At 34.2% G+C, this 27,433-nt stretch overlaps 1 protein-coding gene and 1 pseudogene across 4 annotated transcripts in view; one reads left to right on the top strand and one right to left on the bottom strand.

Annotated features, from left to right (window-relative positions):
• Positions 1 to 415: 415 nt before the first annotated feature.
• G3BP1 (G3BP stress granule assembly factor 1) overlaps positions 416 to 27,433 on the bottom strand; it is a 35,130-nt gene continuing 8,112 nt past the window's right edge. For all 4 annotated transcript variants that reach the window (XM_025043054.1, XM_025043055.1, XM_006906432.3 and 1 more), the window contains 11 exons: positions 20,703 to 20,815; positions 17,865 to 17,946; positions 17,229 to 17,402; positions 14,845 to 14,935; positions 13,879 to 13,972; positions 12,496 to 12,697; positions 11,272 to 11,373; positions 11,009 to 11,120; positions 10,678 to 10,806; positions 10,024 to 10,133; positions 416 to 7,509 (listed from right to left, as the gene is read on the bottom strand). In XM_025043054.1, the coding sequence (XP_024898822.1) occupies positions 7,303 to 7,509; positions 10,024 to 10,133; positions 10,678 to 10,806; positions 11,009 to 11,120; positions 11,272 to 11,373; positions 12,496 to 12,697; positions 13,879 to 13,972; positions 14,845 to 14,935; positions 17,229 to 17,402; positions 17,865 to 17,946; positions 20,703 to 20,797 (1,398 nt within the window). In that variant the 5' untranslated portion in view covers positions 20,798 to 20,815 and the 3' untranslated portion in view covers positions 416 to 7,302. The remainder of the gene's footprint in view (positions 7,510 to 10,023; positions 10,134 to 10,677; positions 10,807 to 11,008; positions 11,121 to 11,271; positions 11,374 to 12,495; positions 12,698 to 13,878; positions 13,973 to 14,844; positions 14,936 to 17,228; positions 17,403 to 17,864; positions 17,947 to 20,702; positions 20,816 to 27,433) is intronic.
• Positions 21,540 to 21,658, top strand: LOC112475279 (annotated as a pseudogene).

Here is a 27,433-nt window from a genome sequence, read left to right as displayed (position 1 = left end):
ATCGCTTCCTTAATGAAACATTTTTACTTCTTACGGACTCTTAATCTTGACCAACCAATCCCCGCTCCCCCCCGCCCCCCGCCCTTACTCTTCTCCCTTTTTTGCATGAAGTCATAAAAGTTATGGCAGTTATTTTTTGGCTTGTAAAAAAAAATTCTATTTCTGCAGTTTGAAGATGGAATGTAAAATTTCTGTGATACATGTATATAAAAATATATTTATTGAACCATCCATATACACATATTCATGCTGATTCCAATGGGAAAAAAAAATAAAGTTTTCTGAAATTTTCTCTGTGGTTAATTCAGTTGTTACTATTCAACCAACTTTATGTGAGAGAACTTTTGAAATCTTACAATTACCCCAGAAACCTACCATATAATCTGGAAAACATAATTTCACTTGACAAGGCTTGTATGTTATTCATTCAAGAAATATTTATTGATATGCATGATGGGGGATACACAAATGACTCAGACATAGATCCTGCCCTTAAGGAGCTTACAGTCTAGTAGGGGTGATAGAACACATACATGGGATACATAGTCAGAGCTATGTTTCAGTAAGATGAATCTAATATTGGATTTAATGGAGGCTGGGATAAGAAGAGATAAAGGAAGCTGAGAGGCCGTTGAAATTATCTAGATGAGGAGAAAGATGTGAAAGACTGCTGAGGTAGAACTGACAGGACTTAGCCGGAGACTGGATGTGGGAAATAAGAAAAAGGTAAGCAGATGACTTAAGATTTGGGGCGTGAGTGATGACATGAACTGAGAGAACAATGAAGTCGGTTTGTGAAAAGAAATGAAAATTGGCACATAAAATTCTTCTGCATAAAAACAAAGTGCCCAGGATACACTAATTACTCAGATCAGGGATGGAAGTACCTCGAAATGACTAGTGACCTTCCTCCCCCTCCTCTGCCCACTCCTCAAACTTTCCAGCAATCCCCTCTACTATGAAATGTCATAGTGCCTAAAATGTATTCAATTAAGTCCTATCTCTAGGTAAGCCTCCCTTGTGAGAATGAAAACAAATACACCAATTTACTCAACTCAATGAATCATCATTTAAGGACTCTTTCATACAAGCCACTGTACCTTCTGGGGGAATACAGGGATTAATACCCCAGTCCTTGTCCTCTAGGAGCTTATGGTCTAAATAAGGTAGTAAAACAGATACGGGTCATTCTAATCTTAGGTTGAAGGGGTAAGTTATAAGCTCTAGGAACACACTTCGTTGTTTTAAATGAAGATTGGGACAGAATCTCAAATAGGAGGGACAATGTAGAAGGGAAGAAGATGAGAATGAATTTGTTCCTTACTTCAAATTCTGGCCGGATCAATCCCCAAAAAGGGGTTCTCCACTCCTGTTGCAAATCTCCTCTCTTATGAAAAAAAATTAGCTCTTGAACTAGGTCTTCAAATAAATGACTTTGATGGTACGGGACTAGGGGTAGAAGGGGGATGCAGACGTTTGTCTATCTTCAGGGAAGAAAGAAGGCACTCGAAGCCACGGAGTCAGCAATGCCTGGCATATTAGAGGAACCGGAAGTAGTTCAGCATGGCTGGAGCATCACTTCCATGAAGAATGGGAAAAATTACTGGAAAGGAAGATTAGGACCCTGATGCATATATGGCACTGCCAGACACTGAACAGGGTACATGCCTAAGACCAATTTGCTGCCCCTTAGGAGCTTACAGTTATAACAATACAAGGTGGGGAAAGCACCACAATGTACAGATTGCAAAATGCTGACCGATTCAGGAGAAAATTACAGCTGAGTTTCAGCTATTAACACATTAGGATACCCAATAGCTTTCTGACAGCTAGTAGTAAACCCATCCCTGAGGGGAGCACAAGTTAATGTCCTTAGACAACAGGCCCTGGTAGAAATGGGCATTAAGACAGTTCTAAGAAAACAGAGAAAACCCGGTAATGAAAACTGAGCTATAGAAGCAACTGGGTAAGCATATAAAATGTGGCTCCTTCCCTTTTTTCCCCACATCCAGACCTTTAACAGCTCTGGCTTCCTACAGTGAACCTAGGGCAGACTGGTAACGCCTGAAGGTGCTCCTTGTTACTTCTACAAGCCAATGTGAGACTGTACTAATAATTCTCTGAGCCATCTAGCCTTTAAAAACTGAAGGGGTTGTATAAATCACATTAGTCCTTTCCAGCACTAACTTTCTATGATTCAAAGAATTCTAGGAGCCTCTCCTGTCTTTTGTGGTAATCAACAGAATGAGAAGGAAGTTTTAAGAATACATTGTTGTTTCTCACTTAAAATTATGATTTTTCTATATAAATCAAATAATTCCTATGCCATTAGCTAAATTCCACCTCCACCCCACTCTTCTTCAAAAGCGAACATCTACCTACATGAATTTATTTTTAACATGACATGTTCTACATATTCTACTTAAATGTGTACTGAATCTTTAAAATAAAAGAAGTCCTTTTCTTCTCCGTACTTCTTTATGCCAGCTTCTTGGTATGTCTTCATTTAAAGGGCCAAATCAGTGTATATTCACACTCTTCACAAAACCAGTTAAGAATTTAAACCAAATCCAAAGTTGAACAGGTGACATCAAAGCTTAAGAAAAGCATCAGTAACCAAAATGGTTAATTACAGCAAGTTAAAACTGTTTATATCCAGATTAAATGACATATAATCATCCCTGTAATTACTACCAAAAGTACAGGCAAACTTCCCATAAGTGGGTTTATGAAAAATACTTGTTAAAATAATTCACAGTGAATTTTTGGTAAACATTCCTTAACTTTATTTTTTCAGAAACTAAGACACATTGAATGGACATAAGTCCCTTTATAATCTGTGACACTGGCCACATTTCAAAGTACTGAACATGTATGGATTTCTGTAGTTGGCCAGTTCATGTGGTTCATGGAAGTAACAATGGAACTGATTTCCAATCCTATTTTTTTCTCACAGGGAACTAAAAAAGTTACCAAGTTCAAGTGGAAATTGGAGGAGGGGAGACTGTCCAAGGTTTTCTAAACAAATGATATAATCAAAAAGCGAAAAACCTTGATTCTAAGCCCTACATTAGTGATAATTCAAAACTAAAACTGGCTGTTTTAGGTCACCTTTAATAAACTACTTAGGCCATGATGAGAGAGAGACTGTTTCATGAAAGCATGAGCAAAGCAGTCTAATTTCAGCATTATCCTGTGCTGGATACATAGTCACTAAAAAAGATGTAAATATAAGTTTTATCTAACATGTGCTGCCATTTCTCCTTTCATATAGTCTAATAAGAGTTCACGAGCCTACATATGGTCCTCAGAACCTAATTATCACAGTACACAAATACAGATCCCAAAAGGTGTTACTACCTTAAAACCAGAAATCCTTATTATCTAGTGCCACATGGCCATTACTTTATCAGCAACATTAATCTACAACCTCATCCCACACAAGACACTGTTAAGTTTCTAATACATTCTTTAAGGTTTCTAAAACATTTATGGAAGACTACCTTTAACTGTCTACTGCCCATTTTTGGTACATTAGGCAGTTAGCTAGAACCCCATATTCAAACAAATGTTGAAGTCGCTTCTTTTACAAGGTTCAAAATTGCTGAACTAAAAGGTCATTTGTATGCAGTTCCCGCAGAGATTCTTTTAAGTAGCACAAAAATAAATTTCAATATAAAAGATATCTTTAGATCAGTAGGTTTGACAAATGCAACCATTTACATAAAACAGGCCACTCAGCATAAACAATGGTCTACAAATTTAAACCTCACAGAAAGGTTATTTCCATATAGATTCTAACAAATTTCTTTCTATAAAGTGCCACGTTTTCTACTAAATCATAAACTCTACAAGGATTTTCAAATAGAGATGAAGGAAAGAATCAGAGAATGGCAGTTATAAGCACAAAACACAACTGCTACAAACTCACCTTGATTATGCTATAAAAATATCATCCACATACAGAATCCAAGATTGTGCTACATGTATTAACAAACAAAAAAATAATCTAAGAACAAGTTATTGTGTTACCATATAGTCTGCAAATCAAAAGAAGCCCTATAAAAATCAATGTTTACTTATTTTGTTTACCCTAAAAGAAATAGAGAACAGAAATGCTAACTTTGTTATGAATATTTTGTAGACTGGGTCTCTATGCTGTAGTAATTATTATGATCATGTCCTATTATCTTAATGTTGTTCAAATGTAAATAGGTAGGCATTTTGGTTCTAGAGAAAAAGCATCAGTTCTAGAGGCCAGTCTGCTGCTCCTTGCTACATGAATGGCTTGGAGGCCTAGTCAAGTAACTGCTCTGATGTAGTTTCTTCTTTATCTACTTTGAAGGAAATAGCACCTAATCCACAGAGTCGTTGTGAAAATTAATTTTATAACCTAAAGCTAAAGTGCAATTCAACTACAACTAACACTGTGGCAGTAACCTACTCATTCAATAGCTCAAAAGTTGAGAATGCAGGAATACAAAAGTAAAGCCCAACCTCAACATAAAAGCAAAAGTATTTTTTAAGTCCCAAGATCTATATATTTTCAAGAGATCATAAAGAACTAAGACCCACTGAACCAAATTAATTTTACCTAATAAGATACGAGGTTAAAAAAAATGGGTGGTGAGTGTTAAGCTCAGTGGAAAATAACTGTACATTGGGCCATTCCTACATATGAGAAATTGTATTTTAAAATCTTAAAAAAGGTTGACTGTGATGAGCTGATGCTGCCTATAGAAAAATCTTTCCATATTTAATTTCACTTTCTACCTGTGTGAATACATGTATCTCTATGGTATCACGTTTATGCATCAGCAATAATGTAAACAATATCGGGATTCTTAATAGTGTTAACCATGATGCTAAATCCTATTTAGAAAGTCCAAAACTCTACAATCATCCCAACTCCAATGAAGTGAAATTACTGAAGCAAACTTTTGTTTTCCGAGATTATGCAGTAATTCTGTGCAAGTTACAAAGCAGCATCTACACATTGCTACTACCTCTCCAACATTTCTTAAAACCACACGATTGGTACAAATGAAGGAAAATGAGATTATTACTTGCAGTAGATATTATAATTCCTGAAAGAGCTTTCTACTTGCTAATTTGTCTATTTTATTTATCTGTGGCTTTATTTCAAAAGAGTAAGTCTTCTACTCCAGTTGTTCTAACCCACCACTCCGCCCATCACCAATTAGAGGAGTAGAGACCATTCCTATTCTCATCGCATTGATTCATTTTCACAGAACATTTGGCACTGCTGGTCCCCACCCACTAAATGCCCAGACGCAGTGTCTCCCCTCCAATACCACACATTTCCAAATGTCCTCTAGGATAGAATAACCAGCTCAAGTTGAATATCACTGCATCTAGTTGGTGCCCTTAAACCCCTGAGTAGGAAAAATTCCTATTTTGAAATGTATGTTTTAGTATTCACTTCTGAAAAATGATTTCTAGGTTATCCATAATTTATGATCTTAATACTCCAAAAATAACTCAGGCTGTTTTTTTTCCACCACAAGCTTAATATAAGCTACAGAAGTACAAGCTGAATTTCTTCCAATTATCACTAGCCTGAGACAAATTAATTGGTTACCAAATAATTACTTAAACTGACTCCCAAAACAGCCATGTGACTCCATTATATAAGTCTCTTTCTTTGAAGGAGATGTTGCCAATTTTCAAATATTTGAGGTACTGCGGACCAACTGATAACATCAAACTTCATTTTAGTTTAAGACTACACCCTTAAGCAAACCTAGTTTCCCAGTAACAGCAAAACAAAACATTCCTATTCCTACTCATATACTGTCCTCAAACAACAGTCCTAAAGATGAACACTGTTAAGAAGAAAATAAATAAGTTAAATCTGACAACCTCGTTGCCCTTCAATTAGTAATGACAAGCAATCATACAAAGCCTTGCTTTACAAATGTGTAAACAAAACCTTCACCCACCTCACACACAGCACTCAACAAACAACATACTATGTAAAACGAGCATTAGTCTATATTGCCAGATTAAATTTTCTTCCAGAAATATTTTAATAAAAATTGGCCATTTCCAAGAATCACCCACTGCATGTCCATCAATAAAAGAGAACCATAATAAAATATAAAATTTACCATATGGCTATGATTTAAAGGAAGAAAACTAGCAGACACTCAAGCACATCAGCAAAATCCAATATTAAAATCACATTCCTCCTCATGGGCTATGATTAGAATTCTGAACAGATATCAAAATAAAACAATACAAATGCTGAACTACTTAGGTCAAAGGACCTCTATAGAAGCATCTATCCTCAAAGGCATTCCAGTTTGAGACTCAATTTCAGAATAAGGCATAACAAATAAACAGAAGACGTACAAGGTTGAAAGAGGGATTCTACAATTCCCAACATACTCTGAACCTGAAAAAACAAATCTAGACGTTTTATTATTTTTTCTTTAAACAATCGCCAAGACTGGAATCAGAGATAAATAGAAGGCACACAGTTTTGCTCTGGTTTTGAATTATTCAGATTGGGGGAAGGGTAGTTTTGTTTTGTTTTTTAGCTTTTTTTTTTACAAATACAAATTAAACATGAAAAAAACTACTTCAAAAAAACCTAACAATTCAAGAAAAGCATATCAGTTATATTCTAGACATTTAAAACCTATCTCACAATTTAAATTTCAATGGTAAAAACAGGTTTTAGAATTGTTTTGTGATCACATATCAAAGAAAAAACTCTACTAACACCTTTTATTCAGTTTTTAACCATACCAGTGAAAATCAAAACTGTCAATTTTTCCAATGGCAGTTTCTCCACACCAGAAGGTAGTCATGACTCTCAAAGAACAATCAGGGTTTTTTCCTGCCTTCGAAATATTTATCAAATCCTGTATTTCTCAAAGACTTTTGAAACACGTAGAAAATAAGTAAGAAATATCCCAATGTCAGTAATAAGTGAGACACATTCCTTTGGGAAATGGCTGTTAAAAAAAAAAATCCAGTCTGTATATGCAAAGTAAAGCAAGGAAATCAGTCTTTTTTTTTTTTCTTCTTTAAAAATCCATTTTTCCTAAAATATCATTCCACAAAATTGGAAGTGAAAGACTAAAATGTGAGGGGAGGGGAAGGGAGGGAGGGGAAGGGAACACACACCATTAACACAAAAAGTAAAATTGTACAAACGTAAGCAGTTTTATGAGACCAAGGTCATACTGCAAGATACCAAAAGGTGGATGAAGAAATTCACCATTCTGCAGGAGTGGGGTTTGCACTGCTGCATGAAGATCAGTGAAGAAAAATTCACTGCCTTGGAGCAACTCCCCTTCCCACTCCAAATCCTGGTTTCTGCACCATGCCACCACGGGGAGGGCCTCTCATTCCACCACCCAGCCCACCTCGAGGGCCTCCGGGTCCCCGTAGGCGGTTATCTCGCCGGTCCCCTTCTCGGGCAGCTCGAGTCTTCTTCTCTTCCACATTCAGACGGACCTCACCTCTGAACATGATGGGCTGTAAGAGTCAAAGTGAGCAGAATTACACACAGTGCCAATGTGCTACCAACTATCCAAGATAAAGGCAAAGCTATTATAAAGAATCAGCAGCTTACAAATCATCTATGCTTTCACGGTTGTTTTTGTTTCAAATTCTGAACACATAAATGTCCTCCATTAACAAGTACATGGAAAGATGGTCAGGTATGCAAACTAGTTCAAAAAAGTCCATTTAAATAGCACAGCAGCACAAGTAAGTCTCATTGTGCTTATATTAAAGTATATCTTATTTTCCCATAAAATCACATAAATAGAATATAAGAATTGTCAACTTCTTTATGGATTGGTAGGCTTAGAATAAAACCCCATCAAAACCTAATGTGGAAAGATTGTGCTGCACGTATTTATGCACGTATATACATCTTAAAAACATCGTTTATTTCATCTAAATTTAAGAAAATGCTATTTGCCTCAATAGATATTTGGAAAATATTGAAGACAATAAAGATAGCATGTCTTATTGAAAGGAAAAATAGATATATCCACGCTAAGTCTTTGGCCTTTTTTTTCACTCAACAGAGTTTAAGTAGAAAACAAAGGGCTACTTAAGATTCCAGTGACTTCAATGTACACTCCTCACTAGCACTCCCTGGTTTTCTAATCGTGATTTTTAAAACATATCTAACAGTACTTACTATGCAAAGAAGTGTTCTATAAGCTTCACTTTTATTATCTCTTTTATCTCTTCACAACAACCCTCTGAGAGTTTTTGTACCTATTTTAGAAGACCAGTGAATGAAGGGCCAGAGAGGTTAAGAAACTTTGCATGATGGAAGAGGCATACGAACCGAGGCATCCTATTTGGAAAGTATAAGCTTTGAAACACTATGTTACATGGAAGTATGTCAAACACCATGGTTATCGGGTTTATATAAGCTATTTTGTACTCATAAAAAATTACTGAAGGGAGGATGGTAGATTTTATCAATACAATGAAATGAGGGAAAAGCAAGCTATAGTTGAAGTCCTCAAAGTATAAAGGAGTAATCTGAAAGTACACATAAAAAAAAAGGCTTCTTTTGGGCCAATTTATATTTTAAACTTGGATTAAATTTATATTTGTACATTTATATATATAATACTTAACGCAAATTTTTTTATATATACACTATATAAATCACTTCACACACAATCTGAAACGTTGTTCCCAGCAATGTTCTAAATAGGAAAAATCAAATCATATATAAGTCTGAAAGATTAAGGAAAGACAGGCTGAGGCTGAGATGTTTTAAAATGTAGTTATGAAAGTCATCTCTGAGGAGTTACCTACGGGTAGAAGCAATCTGAAGGAAAAAAGGTATCAGACATACTCACAGCCCTTTTTCTAAGGAAACTGATCTCAAACAATTCTTATGCATGAAGATGCCATGGCTTACCCACATTCATAAAGTAAAACAAACCCCTTATCTCAAGCAATTCTAGGAAGCCAGCTATCGGGTCTGACCTCCTTTGGCCCGCTGGGATGATCATACACTCTTAGAAAGTATGAATTCAAGGCTGTACCAAAAAGGTTGCCCACTGGATCTACTGCAAGCTCAATGATGGATTTATCCACAAAACCTACTGGAGATTTCTGGGTTTGGTATTATGTGACATTGGTGAGATAAGCCACTGTTCTGTCCTCATTTCTCAGTGTTGTGTCGATGCTTCCCAAAGGCAGTGGTCAGTTTGAAAGATAATGCACACTTGCAGATTAAGGCTCACATAATGTTATGACCAAAACAAACTTTTCAATATATCCATTAACATTCAGGAGAACCTCTAAGAAATAATGATCTACAATATTTCTATTACATAGCTAATAAAATTTGTAGTTTAATTTGCAGAGACTGAAAGCAGATTAGTGGTGGCTAGACGCTGGGGAGAGAGAATATGGGGGATGGGAGAGAGACTGCTTAATAAGGAGCTTACTTTTGATTTAAATGTTTTGTTAACTAAATAGGTGATGGTTGCACAATAATGTGTCAATAAATACCACTGAATTATAAATTTTAAAAGTTATTACTCATAGCAATAGTAATATTAACAAAAATAGTCCCAGGCAGGGTGACTCCAAACCCAGACAATTTATGGAATAAAAGCAGAAGCTCCTCACAGTTATACTCAGACAATAGTTATGTACCAAGACTTCCCTGGTCAAACTGGCTCTTAAGTTATCTTAGCTAAATGTAACATTGTATTTCATCTACACCAGAAGCCACCACCAAGAAAAGGAATTTGCCTAAGTCTCAGTGCACTGATAACTTATTAGTTATTTCATTCTCATCATTCACTAATTCGAAACCTGTTATTTAGACATTTTTGTTTTGCTAAACTCTCAGGCAGTTCTTTTAATAATGGTTGACTATGATGGAATATATTACTCAAACATATTGGAGTAAATTGCACTTTACATAAACTTTACATAAAGGGCATAGTTGTAAAGATGAACACACTCTTATTGGGGGGGAAAAATATATGAAAAACTGCTTACCCTGTTGCTGAGGACCTTCTGAACAGGTTCAGAATCATCAAACACAACAAAACCAAAATTGGGTAATTTCCCACCACTGTTAATGCGCAGCTCAACCACATTCCCATATTCTGCAAATGAAATACAAATTCTCAAATAACTTACTACAACATTTCTTTTAAATATTACATGCGTACTATGATAGCCTCTAGACACATGTGCCTACATAGCACTGGAAATGTGGCTAGCCTGAAATAAGATGTGCTATAAGTACAAAAAGACTTAGTATGGGAAAATGTAAACTATCTCATATTTTTACATGTTGAAATGACATTTTAGACACATTGCATTAAATAATTATATATGTAGTTCATCTTCTATTTCCATTGGGCAGTGCTGCATTACATGAATCTAGTGTTTAAAATTCAATTACCATCTACAGCCACGCCACCCTGAACAAGCCCCGATCCCGTCTGATCTCAGAAGCTAATAAGCAGGGTCAGGCCTAGTTAGTACTTGGATGGGGGACCACCTAGGAAGACCAGGTGATGTAGGCATAAAAAATAAAAAATAAAAAAAATAAGGGATTGTAAGCTGACAAGGTCCTTGCAATCTGTAAATGAATGAATGAATGAATGAATGAATGAATAAAATTTTAAAAACTCAATAACCTACTTTGAAAGAAATCTTTAAGCTCTGATTTGTCCACCTCATGAGGTAGATTGCCAATGAAAAGTTGGTGACTGTCAGGGTGTCTCACAATTCTTCGGGGTTCAACATCGCCTTGCTCACCAGCCTCCCGAACTTAAAAACAGCAACGAAAGACAAAGAAGACATCTTTCAGGCCGATATTTTTTTCTCTACCCTAAATAAAGGTAATTCCATCAACTCCACAATTCTGTTTTAAGTAAACAAATATCAATCACTCCCCTTACCCCACCCCTGGCAAAATAAGCTCTCACCTCAAAATCCCCCAACCAGAAAAGTCACCCTTCTGAGCTCTTACTTGGTCTAGGTCCCCTCTGGGGAGGAATATTTATTCGTTGTTCTCGAACTCTTTGATCCCTCTGAGGCCTCTGTGGTGGAATCTGAGATTCAGGTTTAGACTCTGGACGAGGCTGAAAAATTTGTAAGTTAACTTTTGTGTGAAAACAAATCAAGTTTACTTTTTTCTTGTGAAGTTCTCCCATTCTCTAAACCTCTATGAAACCACATTACACAAAATACAAGTAAATTTGCCTTTATATACAAGCTCAATTAGAAACTCACCTGTGAAGCTGGTACTTTAACGACATGAGGTGGTATCCCAGTAACTGGAACGGCTCCACTGGGTGGAAGGTTCTTACTGGTCACAGATGCCCAGGAAAATGTCTAAGGTAACAACACCAGCACCAGATGATTACACCATATATCAAAACAACATAAAAGCTATTGGTTCTTGATTTCTTATACGTAACATATGCATCACGTTTTCATAGGCAAGATGCAGTTTATAAATATCTTGAGATTCCCTTTTCCCTAGTTACAAATTTAGTACTAAAATTATTTAGAATTACAAACATGACCCAATTTCACCAACTTTAGAATAATCTTTAACACTTTTTCAATCCATATCGAAATCACCAAATCCTATTATTTAACTCTTAATTATCTTCTCTCCATCTCAACTACCATGACCCTAGTCCAAGATACTATCATCTCTCTCCAGGAATATTATTATAACCACCTAGTACACAATCTAGCCAACCTACTTTTCTACCTGCAAGCTAAAGTCATCTCACCACTTCTCTCCTACTCACCTACTGGCTAAAGGAGAGACCAAGAACCCTATCCATTTTACAGATAGTTCCCATTCCTAAAATACCACCACCACACAGACATTTGAATTAACTGCTAAAAATGCATAAATGACGTTATGTAAGAACACTGACCCCATAAATACAACCCTAAAACATGTTCCTTCTGAGTAACAAATGGAAAGGTTCTGTTGGTTCAGTGAACATCATCGCACTGTGACTCAGGAGGAGTAACTGAAAAGCTTAAATATTTGAAATTAAGTATTCTAATTTATACTTCTACTGTAAAGTTATCCTCAATTAAATTTCACAGAAAAAGGCTGGCAAAGTCTGTTGTGCCATGTAATTTTTTAAAAGATACATTACCACTTTCTGTTATAATAAGTATGTAATAACTGTAATTTAAAAGATGAAATATTAAAAAGATGATGGGTTGTTGATATGGTGGTAAAAATAAGAAAGCACCTGAAATTTTTGGTCTAAAAAGTATTTAAGTTTCCTTAGAGGGGAAAAACAGTTATTTTTGATTTTATAAAGCAATATGCAACTTCTAATCTGAGGCATGGCTCGACATGTAAGAAATTTCTCTGAACCACCAATATGTAAATGCACCTACAAAGGAAAACCAAATAATAATAAAGAAGAGAGAGTTTTAAAAATAAACGAAATAGAATAAAAATGAAGGCATGTTCCATACCCTCAGGTCTTCCTGCGCTGTTTGAGCTATGTCTGTAGGTGCTGGAGAAGAACTCTTCTGAGCATCCTCAGAATAAATTTCTTCCAATACTGGCTCAGACTTTTCCTCTTGGATTTCAGATACGGGTTCTTGCTCCGATTCTGGTTCAGGATCAGGCTCTGGTTCAGCAACAGGTTCCTCTAAATGTTCTTCCAAGTCATTGCTTTCACAGGAAAATTTGAGAAATATCATTCTGCCTCCATTGATTTAGCTAGTAACTCCCAAGTATTTATAAACTACAGAGACCTGAACCCAAAAAAAGTTCTTAGAAATACATTTCAGTATTAAAACACTTTTCAGAAAAATACTCAATGAGCAAATCTTAACTACTATCAGACTAGCTAAATTCTCGTAAGTAAATGCATGAAAACGGATTAAAATGAACCAAATCACTGTTTCTCAGAATCCCCAAACTATTACAATTTACCCATCACACATCACAAAACTCTAATAGGCTATGGCTGGAGAGGGGAAAGGATTGTTGAGTTGTTCTATGGGTACAGTTTCAGTTTGGAAGGATGAAAAGTTCTAGAAAAGTGTTATACAACCACATGCATACACAGTTAACACTACTATACAGCACACTTAAAAATGCTTAAGATGACAAATTTTGTTATGTGGTTTTTACCATCAAAAAACTCATAATAAATAAAAACAAGGAATTTGAGAAAAAAAGACAATAAGTTATGATTCAGAATAGTTCTTTACACCTCCACATAATCAGTTTGTTAAAGCTGCAGGGGTTTTCCCCCATAAAAATTCTAGTTTAGTAGGTTTGTGGTGTGACAATAAATCATTTTCAACAAGTAACCCAGGTTAAGTACTGAGGTAATTCATCACTACACCTGGAGAAAAATTTCAAAATATCCTTTAAGCACTAAATATTAATGTTACTGCTATCATATGGCAACAAGTAAATCCTGTATAAATTTCTATTCCTAGCAAACACACTTCTGTTCCACTGTCGATTTAAAAAAAAAAAAAAAAACCCTAAGATAGCCACACATTTATTGTCTGAGTTAATTAATGAAATTCTTTACTGCTACTAAACTCATGTCTGAATTTCTATTAATTTATGCCTGATCTCTAAATAAGTCCTTATCACCCAGAAACTAAACCGAAAAGCAACTGGTGGATACTATTTAAATAGTCCTCTTAGAGCAATCTTTAAACACATTACAGATATTTTTTGGTTCGAAGATACAAAAAGCAAAACCTTTCTTCTGAGAAATTATCATTATTCTCTGAGATAATACCTGAGATTACATGACTGTCTTCCAACAAAGAGAAAGACTAGACAACCCAAGTTCTCATGCAGCTCTGGACAGATAAAGGTTTCCTTACCTGACAGTCTGATCATAGAAAGTCCCAGAATCATCAGGTACCACCTCAGGTGTCTGCTGTCTTTCTTCAGGTTCTTCTACTTCTTCCTCAGATTCTAAGGGAGATAAGAAATTTAAAGTAATTTGTGTTTATTACTTGATTCACAAATATACTTAATTTCACAATGTTCATAATAAAAAAGGCAATAAGAAAAGCAGATATATATAAAAATGTAAAGTAAGTAAGGCAACTTGGTAAAATTATGGCATAGGCTTTAATAACAGAATTAAAGTAATTATAGTGTTTGTGTTAAAAACATGGAATCTGAAGTCATATTGCCAGTAATCTAATACAGGCTCTACATGGCAGTGCCCTAATTAAATGGGAACAATAGTACTGAAAGTACTTATTTATAAGGCTACTTTATTACAAAATAAATATGAAAACACTTGGAGTCTTCTCAGCCACATAGAAATTGTCTTGAGAAAATTCTCCATGGGTATCTTGTGTTTCTATACATTTTACAATTGGGGAAATAGCTACCCTTTGTTTTAGACTATCTTTTAAGAACATTTACACAGCAAACAACCTCAGAAAATAGTTTCTCCCTCCAGAGCCAAGAGAAGGCTTGTTTACTGCCCATTATAAGATCTGGGTTCCCTAAACTTAAGGTTCCACTCTTGTAATGCACCCTACTGCAATGCAGGTATCATATGGACTTCTTCATATTGTATGGAAACAGTGGCAAAAGTGCTTCTATACCTGCTGTGAAAATAACCTACTTCTGACCTAGAAGTTTTGTCTTCTACCAAAATCCATGAAGTAGGCTAACCTATTAGCTTCAAGTAGGTTTAAAACTCAGACCCTTCATGTCTTGACAATTAGAAGTTATTAATAAAGAATATGAAGTATAGTGAAAAAATTCAAGAAACCCATATTCTCTTCAGGACAACTGATGCCATCAAAAAATTTAGACAAGTAACTTACCCTCCTGAGGCTCAGTGACAAAACCACCAAAGACCTCATCTTGGTATCTGAAGATATCATTGTGAACGTAGAACTTGTTTGCAACAGATCCCTGCAATGCCAACAAAAAGTTTTCATTTATTCAGCAGACTTTTAAAAACCAAATCACCCCATACCAGTGGTTCTCAACTGAGGGCAATAGCGTTTCCACAGAAGCCACTTGCAATATCGAGAAGCACAACTGACAATTATTGAGTACAGGGCAGGTATACTGCTAAACATCCTTCAATGCATAGAACAGCCAGCCACAACAAAGACTTATTCAGCCCAAAATATTAATAGCACCAAGACTGAAAATCCCTGCTCCACATTATGCCTGTTAAAATAAAAACTACACTCAAATATATGGCTTGCTTTAAATACCACTAGATGGATATCCAAAAAATTGATAAAGCCACAGCCCATGCCTCAATTTCTACAACAATAAATACCTTACTACCAACTGCAGCAGATATTTAAAATTCCCTAAATCTGTATCCAATACTATTGACACAAGCACTCAAGGGTGATATATAGCTGAAAAGGTTTGCCTACACCAGATAAGACACATTTGAGTCTAAATCCAACTATGTTGATTTCTAAGTTATTCAACTTCTAAGGCTGTTTCCTCATCTGTAAAAAGGGATACCAACATATACCTTAGAGCTTTAAGTATCAAATACGATAGTTTATGTAACAATACAACATACTAAAACTATGAGTCTTCCTCTTTGAAGGAAAATAAAAGAACTATAAGTACTTACAATTGGCGATCATATCCCACATGATTCCTTGCATATTTAAAAGCCCATCAACAGTTTTATATTGCAGATAATCTAAGCCTTCCTCTAAATATCTTGACTAAAATGATCTCATAATATTTTATATTCGAACATTAAAATGATAGGGTTTTAGATTCACTATCCTAAATAGAAAATTTATCTTAAGGGTAATTAGAGAAAACATTTAATCAGCAAGTCCTCATTGAGCCACTTCCACATGCTTATATAGACAGGCTACCTGCCGAGGCTCAGCCTGGACCAGTCTGGGAGACTGGTACTAATGCAATTACTCAACATAAATCTGTGGTCCTTTCATGATAAGCGTAATAACTAAAAGGAGCCAAGGCTCCTTAAGAAAACAGTTGATTCAAGAACTGGGGCTGGGGCCGGGACAGGGACAGGGACAGTGCCTAAAAGTTATAAAGATGAACTTAAAATTACCAAGTTTTCCACCAAAAACAAAGAAACAAACAAAAAACACAAGGGAGTTCATACTTACTACCTCTGGGACATTTTGGACATCAATATAAAGTTAGCAATGGACTAAATCCATTAAATGAACAAAGACTCCATGAGTGATTAACAGACAGGAGAAGAGGCAAAGTTCTCTATAAGAGAATACCAACTAATAAATATAGAATAACAGAATCAGATAATCACCCTTTGTAACCATGAGTAGCAGTTGGTTCCAGTGAGAATCATCAATGAATGCAAAAACTAGTACTTAAGTTTGATGATAAACACAATATTTACATTGTCTCAAAGAATCACCCACAATTACTTACTTATGAGAAAAGCAGAAATACTAATTTTATGGTGATGAAACCTGCTGTCTACTGAACACCACAGCAACTAAATGATCAAAGTTAACATTACTAAAAATTGGGCTGACTGACATCAAGAGCCTCCCTAATGTAAGGCAGTGAAAGACACGTGTATAGCCTACATCTAATCACAAGTATCAGACACTTCACACTGAGGCATTCTATGCATTAACTTGATCGCGCTTTTCAAAAAATGCCATAAAAAACACAAGGTTAAAGAATTAGCAGATTAAAGGAGACTAAGGAGACATGATAGCTATATACAATGTGTAATCCTGGACTGAATTTTGGACCAGGGTTGGGGGTGATTACTAAAAAGGACATTACTGGGACGACAACCATAATTTAAATATTCACAATAGATTAATAATTGGATTGCATCAACACTTCTTAAATTTGATGACTGTGCTATGGTTATGGAAGAGATTTCCTTATTCTCAGGAAATGCTCAGTTAAAGATCTAAGGATGAGTAGGCATGACAGTTCCAACTTATTTCAAATGGTTTAGATTTTAAAATGGTAAGTAATATAATAGTGTATGTTAGCAATATTTTAATAAAATCTTTAAAAATGAAATGATAGGTAAATATAAAAAACTGTAAAAGAATTATAAACATGTAAACAAGTGTTGACAGTGGCTCTAAGTAAGGAGTATACAGGAGTTACTGTGCTGTTATTACAACTTTTCTGTAAGTTTGAAATTTCAAAATGAATAGTTTTTAACAAGAGAAGCACAACATTTCACTGTATTTTTTCATACCTCCGGAGCAAGCACAAATGTCTGCATGAACCTCCTCAGAGCCTGGTTGTTATTAGAGAGCAACCCCATCACCTGGACCACCACACCATCGTTCAGCGTGGCATGAGCATCAACATGGCGAATCTTAGTATGGCAATTGGTGAAGTTTTGTGACATCACCTTCCTGTGGATTTCCTAAAGAATCAAGGCAAGAGTTAATGCCTTAAAATTTATACAATCCCCGACAAAAAAAATAACACACTTTCTAACACAAAACGTAAAAGAATTTACATATTTAAAATATAAGCTACACAGATACTACTTCTAATTTGTCTTAATACAGTATACTCCTCTTGACCATGCCTAAGCCTTTTAAAATATTGTCCTTAATTAACATATCTAAAAAATGTTTACAACAAATGATTCCCCAGGCTAAAACAAACAAAGAATTTAACTTCAGAATATATCACACAAAATGAGCAAATGCAACAGCATAAGTTTTTCAATGACTATATTAATAGTCACTGAATACCTAAATTTCTAAAAAGTTGAGAAATTTTATCTTTAATATCAGCAAATCTATTAAGCATGTATCCATCTCAATTTTATGGGTTATTTTCTAACTGCCTAACAGCCCTTAAAGCCTGGTATGCTTACCTTCTGTCCATAGACCGCATCTGCTGGCTTTCCATTTGAATCCAATCCCCCATGGACATAAGAAGAGTTCTTTCCATAAAATCTGTAAAATAGAAAGACAATTTACTTGTCATCTTCAAGTATCCTAAGACCAGGTATTTATTTTTCATGTTTGGTACCTAACTGTCTCACTGGTAAGTTCTTGGAGGCCGGAAAGTGTTTCCTTTTCTATCTTTGCAGGCAGTCATAGATTTATCCCCTACATGGGTCAACACTTGCTGAATGGGAATGGATTTGGTGAATGAGGCAGAACACTTATTTTTTAAGTCACAAGCTCCAGGTTTCAAAGTAGGACAATCAAGTTGGGAAGGATCCTGTAGTTCATATCAGAAAAGCCACTTAAAACACAAGTTCGTTTTCACTAAAGAAGAAATCAGGCAGTTTTTATATAGATAAATCCATCTATACTCTCCAGAGTTGGAGAGTCCTTTTATATCTAAGAATGCGTATGAGAAGTTCCCATTAAAAACCCAGTGGCTTGTGCAGGTGGGTTTTGGCAGTTTTTAACAATTTTGTTGGTGCATTAAGAGCTATAGACTTTAATTCCCATGGCTTTAATTTTGCTCTAGCCTCAATTGCTTTGTTTTCATTACAATACTATACACTGGATCAGAAAAGCCACATACTCACATATCCACCTACCCAAAGGAAACACCCCAACCCAGGGATAACCACACTATAAGGATTTCTTGATATCTGCACTCTAGATAAAACAATTTTTCACAAATAAGCACAAATAAGCCATTCTACAACCTGATTCTGACTTCCCCTGCCCCCCAAAAGGGGAAGAGATGTGTGCCAACAAGAACCTCATGTCTACCTTTGAATTGTGAAAGTTATTAAAAGATTGTACATCAGGCAGTAAAATCAGTTCACTAAGCCACTTTTTATTATCTCTAAGATGTACTTCAGATATAAAATGTGAAAAAGAGGATGTCTTAAAATCAGTATCGACATGAAATATATAAATGCACTCGGTTTCAACTCCTACTCCTTTTTAAAATGAAATTTATCTAACTTGTAAGGACAAAATAAAATTTTGACATAAAACAAACAAACAAAAAATGGTTGGAGACTTTTTCCATCACTTTATAGTCATGTGAATACTAGCAAATTTTTAATTCCTTAGCATCTTTATCTGCAAAATGAAGTTAACTTTCCTACAATGCCTTACTAAAAGGTTTTGGAAAAGAACAAGAGGAAAAGGTGAAAGTGTTTTGGAAATTGTAAAGCCTTAAAAAAAAAAAAAACTCAAGAGATATTTTCCATTTCTCAGTTTATAATGGAACCCTCACACACTGCTGGTGGGAATGTAAATTGGTACTGCCACTATGAAAAACCCTCAAAAAATTTAGAATAGGCCTACCATATGACCCAGCAAATCCCTCTTCTGAGTATCTATCTACTTGACAAATTTGAAAACACTTATTCATAAAGATATATGTACTGCTATGTTCACTACAGCATTATTCACAATAGCCAAGACATAGAAACAATCTAAGTGTGTGTATGTGTATACACATATACATACACAAACATATATATACATAAGTACATATATACATACCATATTTTCTATATCTAATCATTTTATATACCATACACACACAAAACTAGAATACTACTCTGTCATAAAAAAGATGAAATATTGTTATTTGTGACAACATGGATGGATCTTAACAGTATCATGCTAAGGGAAGTCAGATGGAAAAGAACAAGAACCATATTTCACCCATACGCGGGATATAAAACAAAGCAATAAACTCATAAAGACAAACAGAATAATGGTTATCAGAGAGGGATGAGGAGGACAAAGAGGGTAAAGGGGGTCAAATATATGGTAACAGAAGACTAGACTTTGGGTGGTAAGGACACAATGGAGTATACAGTGTGCTGTATAATTATATATAGGTCTTGTATTATAAAGTTGTACACCTGAAATTTATATATTGTTAAATAATGTTACCCAATAAATTTATTTTTAAAACTCGAATATAGGAAAAAAGAATTTTTTATTTTCTTTTGCACCTAATAATCATGTGCTATTCAATATGCAAGCTGGTCAAAGTATAGAGGGAAAATAGTTCTGGTCCAGCAAATGCACATTTTGGACTTTCTAAGAATTTTAGCAAGTCCACATTAAGTAGACTTACGAGTTTTATATAATGCAGCACTGTCGAAATAATGGAAGCAACTCATTAGTAGAGGATTAAAGTGTGCTACATCTCTATAAAATAAAAACTTTGTGGATACTAAAATTAATTTGATACATATGTTACTCATGTAAGATGACCCCAGATTATTAAAAAAAAAAAAAAAGCTAAAACACAGTATATTAAAATGTTTGCATATACAAAGCATGGTTTTACTTCCACATTTATTTCATTTTTTAATTTAGAACAAGCATGTTTCATTTCCACTAAAAAAAAAAAAAAAAGTTTTTTAAGCGCAACAATATAAAAGTATATTATTCAGACAAATATTCAATACATCCTTACTAAATAGTACGATTCAACAAAAACAGCAAAAAAAAACAGAAAACCATGAGTAATATACTTTTACATTTTCAGGCATTATTTTTCTGATAATGTAAGTTTTTATATCTTAGTTTAATGTTTTAATATTTGTATATCCTATTTTAAATTATATAATTTTAATAGCCACAATTTATTGGTACTTATACAAAGCACTATTATGTAACAACCCTACAAGGTGCACAATGAATAAGAGAATTTCAAGAATAAATACCCACATACTAAAAAACAGCATTAGATGATGCATGGAGAAAAAATGTTTTACCTGTGTAGCATGTCTGGGGCCTGGTTCAACAGTGTGTAATATTGTCTAACAAATTCCCGCCCGACCAGCAGGGGACTAGGCTTCTCCATAACCATTGCTTTGGTCAATTCAACCTGGAAAAGGAAAAGAAATATGTTCAACCTGAACGACCAAGTACAAGGGGGAAAATGGCAGGAGAAAAGAGACTTACTTAGCTAAAAGCAACTCAAAGTAAGACAAGATCACTTCAGCAATTCTCAGTTTTAAAAAGGAATGAGATTCTAAACATTCAAATTTACTAAAATCAGATAAATACTAAGGGGCGGGAGAATCACTATGAAGAATTTAATTCATGATTCCCAATATCCAATTTTCTTAAACTAAATATAAGAACCTCATAGGTACATATTTCCATCATGCATCCTATCATAATTCCCCTAAGTTATCAAACCCAATTAAGAGTGTTTCAGTTGTAAGATTACAAACATATTCCTATTTATGGCATTATGTGATTCAAGGATGATAAAATCAAAAAATAAATATAGCTTAGACATACAGGCACATACCATCACATTTTTAGTAAAACTAAGTCTGGGAAATATTTAGCATCTTTATAAAGACACCATAAAAACCAAAAGTTCAAATGTTTAATTTATTCTATAATGGGACCAAAAATAATCTAAAAATATAGGCAAAAGTTAACAAACAAAATGTATTTACTCAACAATAATCCCTACCACCTCGAAATTCTGATTTAAAGTTAGTGTCTTTAAGTGTTAAGAAAGGCATCTGACACATAGCTAAGTCCTTAATTATTGTCAATTATTTAAGGATAAATTTTGGTGGGGGTGGGGAGACGTCTACAGCCATGCCACCCTGAATAAGCCCGATTCTGTCTGATCTCGGAAGCTAAGTAGGGTGGGGCTTGGTTAGTACTTGGATAGGAGACCTCCTAGGAAAACCAGATGCTGTAGGCGTAAAAATAAGTAAAAATAAAAATAAAGGATTTTTAGGTGACAAGGTCCTTGAATCTGTGAGGTCAACCAAGGGTTGCCTCATCTAAAAAATAAAAAAAGATAAAAAGAAAAAAAAATGGCATGAGATAATCCCAATCTTTCATTTGAAGAAATAAAATCATCTTGAATTTAAAGGCAAAGAGAGGGATATGTACAAATTACAGTATAAAAATGCCAAATTTTATTTCAGTTTTCTTAAAGGATAAAATGGATTCAATTGGTCAATTTCTACACAAGGAATCTGTGGAGATATGTTTATCCTCATCTAGTACATTTCTGCATTATTCTTGAATACCTGTGTCATTTACTACTTATTTCACCAAAATCTAAGAAATTAGTTGAAGAACTGTTTAATTTCCCCCCAAATAACAGCCACTATGGTATAGAGCTTCCCAGTCATACTGGAAGGTAATTTTCCTGCAGGCATGGTTATGAGTATATCAGTAACAAGAATTTGAATCCTAGGTCTTAAACTAAAATACTTAAAGTAGACTAACCCGAGGCAGAATGAGAAATATTTTTTCCCTTGGCTGTTGGTCTAGAAAAAAGATAATTTCAGATGTTCTTACTGATCCTAGCTTCTTCAGAACTTAAAAATTATGATTGGACATTAGCAAATCTTAACAGTCTTCTGGCCTATGGTTTCTGAGTTTTAAAATATTCCATTAATTCAATTAAACCAGCGCAACGAACTTTTTTATATATGAGTTCCATATAAATTTTCCTTTATCAAAAGGGCTTAGCTACTCTATTTGAAAACCACTAACATCTGACCCAATCACAACCACTGTGATTCTGTGATGTTCCCAGATTTTACAACTTATTTCAGAAATGGAAGACAGCTCTCCCAATTCCTCAGAAACTGGTAAAGTTAATATCATTTTCGATTCCATTAAGTTGTACTTACATATTTTCTAATATATACAGAAGCTGAACAGAAAGTTTTGTTTCCTTGTCTCATTCAAAATATACAATATATCCACAATATAAAAAGCAATGTAAAGGGAACCTTCAAGATCGGATAAATCAGAGAAAAAAAACAGCACACAATAAGTAAATTCCTATCTTCTTACTCTAATTTCACTATTCTCTTCATTACCACCTGCTCTTAACCACTAGTCAATATTACAAATGTCATCATTACTAGACTAATAACATCAACCAAACTGTATCTGTTGACTCTGATGAGTAGTTTCATTGTAATATAAATTTCTAAATAACATTTTATCAAATACTACTTCTCACATCCAATCTTCCTATGCAAAATGATGAAAATTCTTTCAGTTGTATATCAAAGGTAAGAAAAATTAAAACCTATAGACCACCTCTAGACCTCCTTTCCCTTTGAGATTACCACAATCAAATTAAAATAAGCTCATTATTGGTTTAATTCCACCATTATCATCAACATTTTATTTCAGGTCATCGCCATAAAGCCAAGTAAATAAAGTTAAAAATATTTATATGCTAAATTGATCTCCATCTTGTTTTTCCTGTCAGAATTCTGAAGCTTGTCAGAGAAATTCATGTCATTCACCAAGTTTCCAAACAATTTTCTTTATTAGTTTAACAGTTTAATATAATTAAATATTTTAGAAACTAAGTTCTCAGTTAGCATTTTTAAATTTTCCAAACAGATGGTACTTTATTTAGGGCTTAAATTTTCAAATTTAGAAACACACAATACAGATATGTTGAAGTTAAATTTCGATACTCCAGTACTAAAGTTACAAGTTTTAATGTCAGTCATCAAGGTTGCCTCAACACCTATGCAGCCTCCCAACGCTTATATTTACACTACAATCACTATATGGTTCTATTCAACTGGAAGCTCTGGCTCTTAAAAGTCTCTCCTTTAAGTTCTTCTATAATAAATGTATTGGAATAATTAAAAACATAAAACCACTCAACAGCACCAGTTACTACAAATGTTTAGGGAAGTTTTTCAATGAGCTCAAAGGAAATGGTAGCAGTATTTAAAAATAATATTCTCGTCAATTATATATCAATAAAACTGGAAAAAAGAAACTGAGTATGTGACTATGTACAGCATTCATCACTGCTTTAAAAAAAAAAAATAGACTGATTCCAATATTAAAATAGCCATGGGCTTCAAGAATTCTACATGAGTTAAGAATGCAAGCTTCTTCTTAAAAGTTTCTTAAAAGTAGAGACCATTTCTTACATAACTTTCTAGCCTCAAAATTTAACTTGTAGCCTCAAAACTTAATAGTATCTGACATATAACAGGAATAAAAAGTTTTCTTTCATTCAACATTCTCACACAAAAAGAGGTTAAAATTTTATACAAGTGAATTTCTGATCACCTATTTGTCAGGCTAAACTGTCAGGTTTCCAGAATTTAGATTAAGAGAGCAGGTACAACACTGTCAAAGAGAAAATTAAGTCAAGGTACTAGAAAGTAGCTGCCTGAGAGGGAACTGACTAAAATGGCCCACAGGAGAACTGGTTAGAGTGAGAAAAGATATTTGGGTGATAATTATACGTACAAAACTGAAAAACTTTCCAAATTGAACCTTTACACACTATAATCTTATTGTTTGTAAATTATGTCTCAAAAATTCTAAATAAAAAATGTTCCGCATTAAGAAAAAAATTCTTAAGTTATCATAAAATGTAGTGGACTAATTAAAAACATAAAACCACTCAACAGCACCAGTTACTACAAATGTTTAGGGAAGTTTTTCAGTAATATGAGACTATACACTGAAAAGTTTTGTGAATAACCTTGTGTATTTAATCACCATTCTCCGTAAAAAAGAAAATGGCAATTTGAGCTCAAAAAGATCTGAGCCTACACAGATTGAATCAATCCTAATTATAAAAATTTTATTTGGTATATTACCTCTCTGAAATCATCTTCATTTCTGGCTCAAATATAAAACACAAGCTATGAGAAATACGTGAACTAACATCATACCTCCTGAGAATAAAGTCTTTAATCTCACTCTTGTTCACCAGAATGTTCAATTCTATCAAATCCAAAATAACGAAAGTAAGTTTACAAATTCAAATGGATTCATCTCAGAAAAACTGGTTTTGCCATTTACTGATCCACTGTTGTCAATTATAAACTATGAACAGCAATGAAAACACATGGTAAAAAGTTCCAAGATTCTCCCTCATTTATTAAACACTCCTGGAACACTGTGTCCCTTAAAAAGAGGTTTTACAAATTTGTACAACTATGGAGGAGTCTGGTTGTTCCTAATATAACAGTATATGCCAGTGGATACATTATTGGTTAGACTATGAGTGTGTACCAAAATCAGGAGTAGGAAACTAGTTTTATTATTTCGATTAACAATAGTAATTCCCATTTCCCCATGTTGACATGAAGACTTCTTAAAAGGTACCTGCCACGCTTTCAAGACAAAGTTCATTAAACAAACATTCCAAATAATTCCAATTTGGAAATCAAGCCCTTATTACACAGCTTTCAGATCAACGGAATAAACATTTTGGGATATATATTAAATAGCACTCAAAAGTAAAAGTCTTAAGAATGATATAAACTGAAATTATTACAGTCTAGAAAGTTCAGAGATGAAAGAAACAGGACCTGGAAATAAACGGGAGGGGAGGATCACTCATTTTTCACTAAAGGAAGTTTACTTCCACTACTTTTATATTCAAGCTCATATTCCCAATACATATAAATGTCATAATATCCCAAAACCGTACTCTATAAAAGGAAAAGAAAAAATGTATTTTAAAATTTTTACTTTCCCTTAAATTTTTTTTCTAGAAATACTAAAAAGCTGCTAGGTTAGATAAAGAACAGTTCTTGACCTCAAGAACTAAAGAAAAAGTTGGCCACTTAGAAATCCTAAAAAGAGAGAAAGATAGCAACAGTTTACCCGTTCTAAACTGAACCATCCAAATCAAACAAAAGTAAAACATGACAAACTTGGAAACTGAGCACTCTATTTTAAAATACTAGATGAGTATTTGAGATGCAACAAAAGGGAACCCCCAATTTTAACCAATTCTCTCACTGGGAAAAATTCTCCAACACCATTCACACTAGCTGTGCTCCTAGGCTAGTAACTTAATCTCTGTGACCCTCAGTTCTTTCATCTGTAAAATCAAAATCATAATTACGAGAGTTAAGTGTCTGATAGACAGCAACAACTGAATGTTAGCTGTTATTAATATTATAGCTATTAACTACACCCTTTTCTGTCACCCAGAAGACTAATTCTTTACGTATTTTGCTAGCAAAATAAAAATATAATTAATTCCTGCGAGAAAAAGAATTTCTGTGGAGTACCTTGGAACAGAAGCCTAAGCATGTAAAACTTTACCTTTTAGAAAACACCAGGGTGACGACTGTATGACCGCAGTGGTCCACCCAAATAATCCACCTAGGAAGACTTGCCTGTGTACTCACAGACTAACTGTCTAGTCAAACTTTAAAACCAAATCAAGTGCACAGCTTAATATCTCAACTTTTAAAATATGCATCATAGAGCTACAGTTGTTTTAGATTATGCTTACTCTGTTAGGTATAAAAATTTCTGCTCTCTTTAAAAAAATTAGGCACTAAGTTTTACTTTTCTGCTAAACGCTGCTAAATAATTTATTCCATTCTTATACTAGGAATATAAATTTGCTGAACTGAAATTAATATTCCAAACAACTTTTACTTATCGTAGTCATCAGGAATATTTCCTTTGGGAAGTTACCATAAAATATCAGTCAAACTACTTAACTCACTTTATTTCTTTTTATTTATCCCACTTTATTCCAAATACTAGCAATCTAAAATCTGAGAACGCTGACCACTCCTGTTTCTTTCTATTTTTTTTTTGGAGGGGGGATATTATATTCCGGAAAATAGTCCATACAAAAATTGTATTAAAAATACAAGGTGCATACACACACTAATAAGGTATAAAAAGTATTCACTGTTGCACTATCTGTGTTATGAACAATTATATCTTATATAATGTATTATAATGGATATAATATGGAACACTATATAATGGAATACTATCTACCTATTAAAAAGATTTAAGACTCGGAGACCTCTGCATTGCTCGAATGTTCTGAGATGAACATACATTACTTTCAAAATAAAATTTAAAAAGAAAAAATAAAAAACAAAACGCAATAAAGAGTACCAATGTCTGATAACCAGTGGCGAGTTACCTAACATATTTTAGCTCTCTTGAAACTGAATGACCATTAAAATCTCTTTAGATTTTTAACGCCATAAATTTACTCTTCTTGATTTTTAATTGGTACAAGTGGGGTACTTTAACAGATCTGAGGATCACAGAACATCTCTGTATTTACCAGCAGCAGGTGTGGACGACCCAATTTCAACTTTTCATGGGGCAGAAGTTTTCTGTCTGGTTACTTCCTGCCAACTCTCAGGACACTGGTCTAAGAGCTAAGCATTTTCCTAAAAAACTGTTTAAAATTTTCACCTTTAAATTTGTCTTAAAAGAAGATATCTACTGACTTTGTTTTTTTGAAAGATTTTATCAGACTATTTTCTGATGAAGTTTTCCAATTATAGGAAGGAATTCACTTTTAATTTATGATACTATAATTTTTCCAATAGTATCATTTTGTATTGGTTTTAGGATCCTGACTTAAAGCAAGGAGAGCATGATTAAGGTAGTTTACAGTATAGAAAAAAGTTTGAAGTAATAGAGTTGATTATTAGTTACCTACAAGTAGAAAACGTAATTTTTTACTTTCCCT

This window comes from Pteropus alecto, unplaced genomic scaffold (assembly GCF_000325575.1).
Source record: "Pteropus alecto unplaced genomic scaffold, ASM32557v1 scaffold40, whole genome shotgun sequence".
NCBI classification, from domain to species: Eukaryota; Metazoa; Chordata; class Mammalia; order Chiroptera; family Pteropodidae; genus Pteropus; species Pteropus alecto.
Note: the sequence above shows the minus strand (reverse complement) of the source record. Positions and strands in the feature narration are given on the sequence as shown.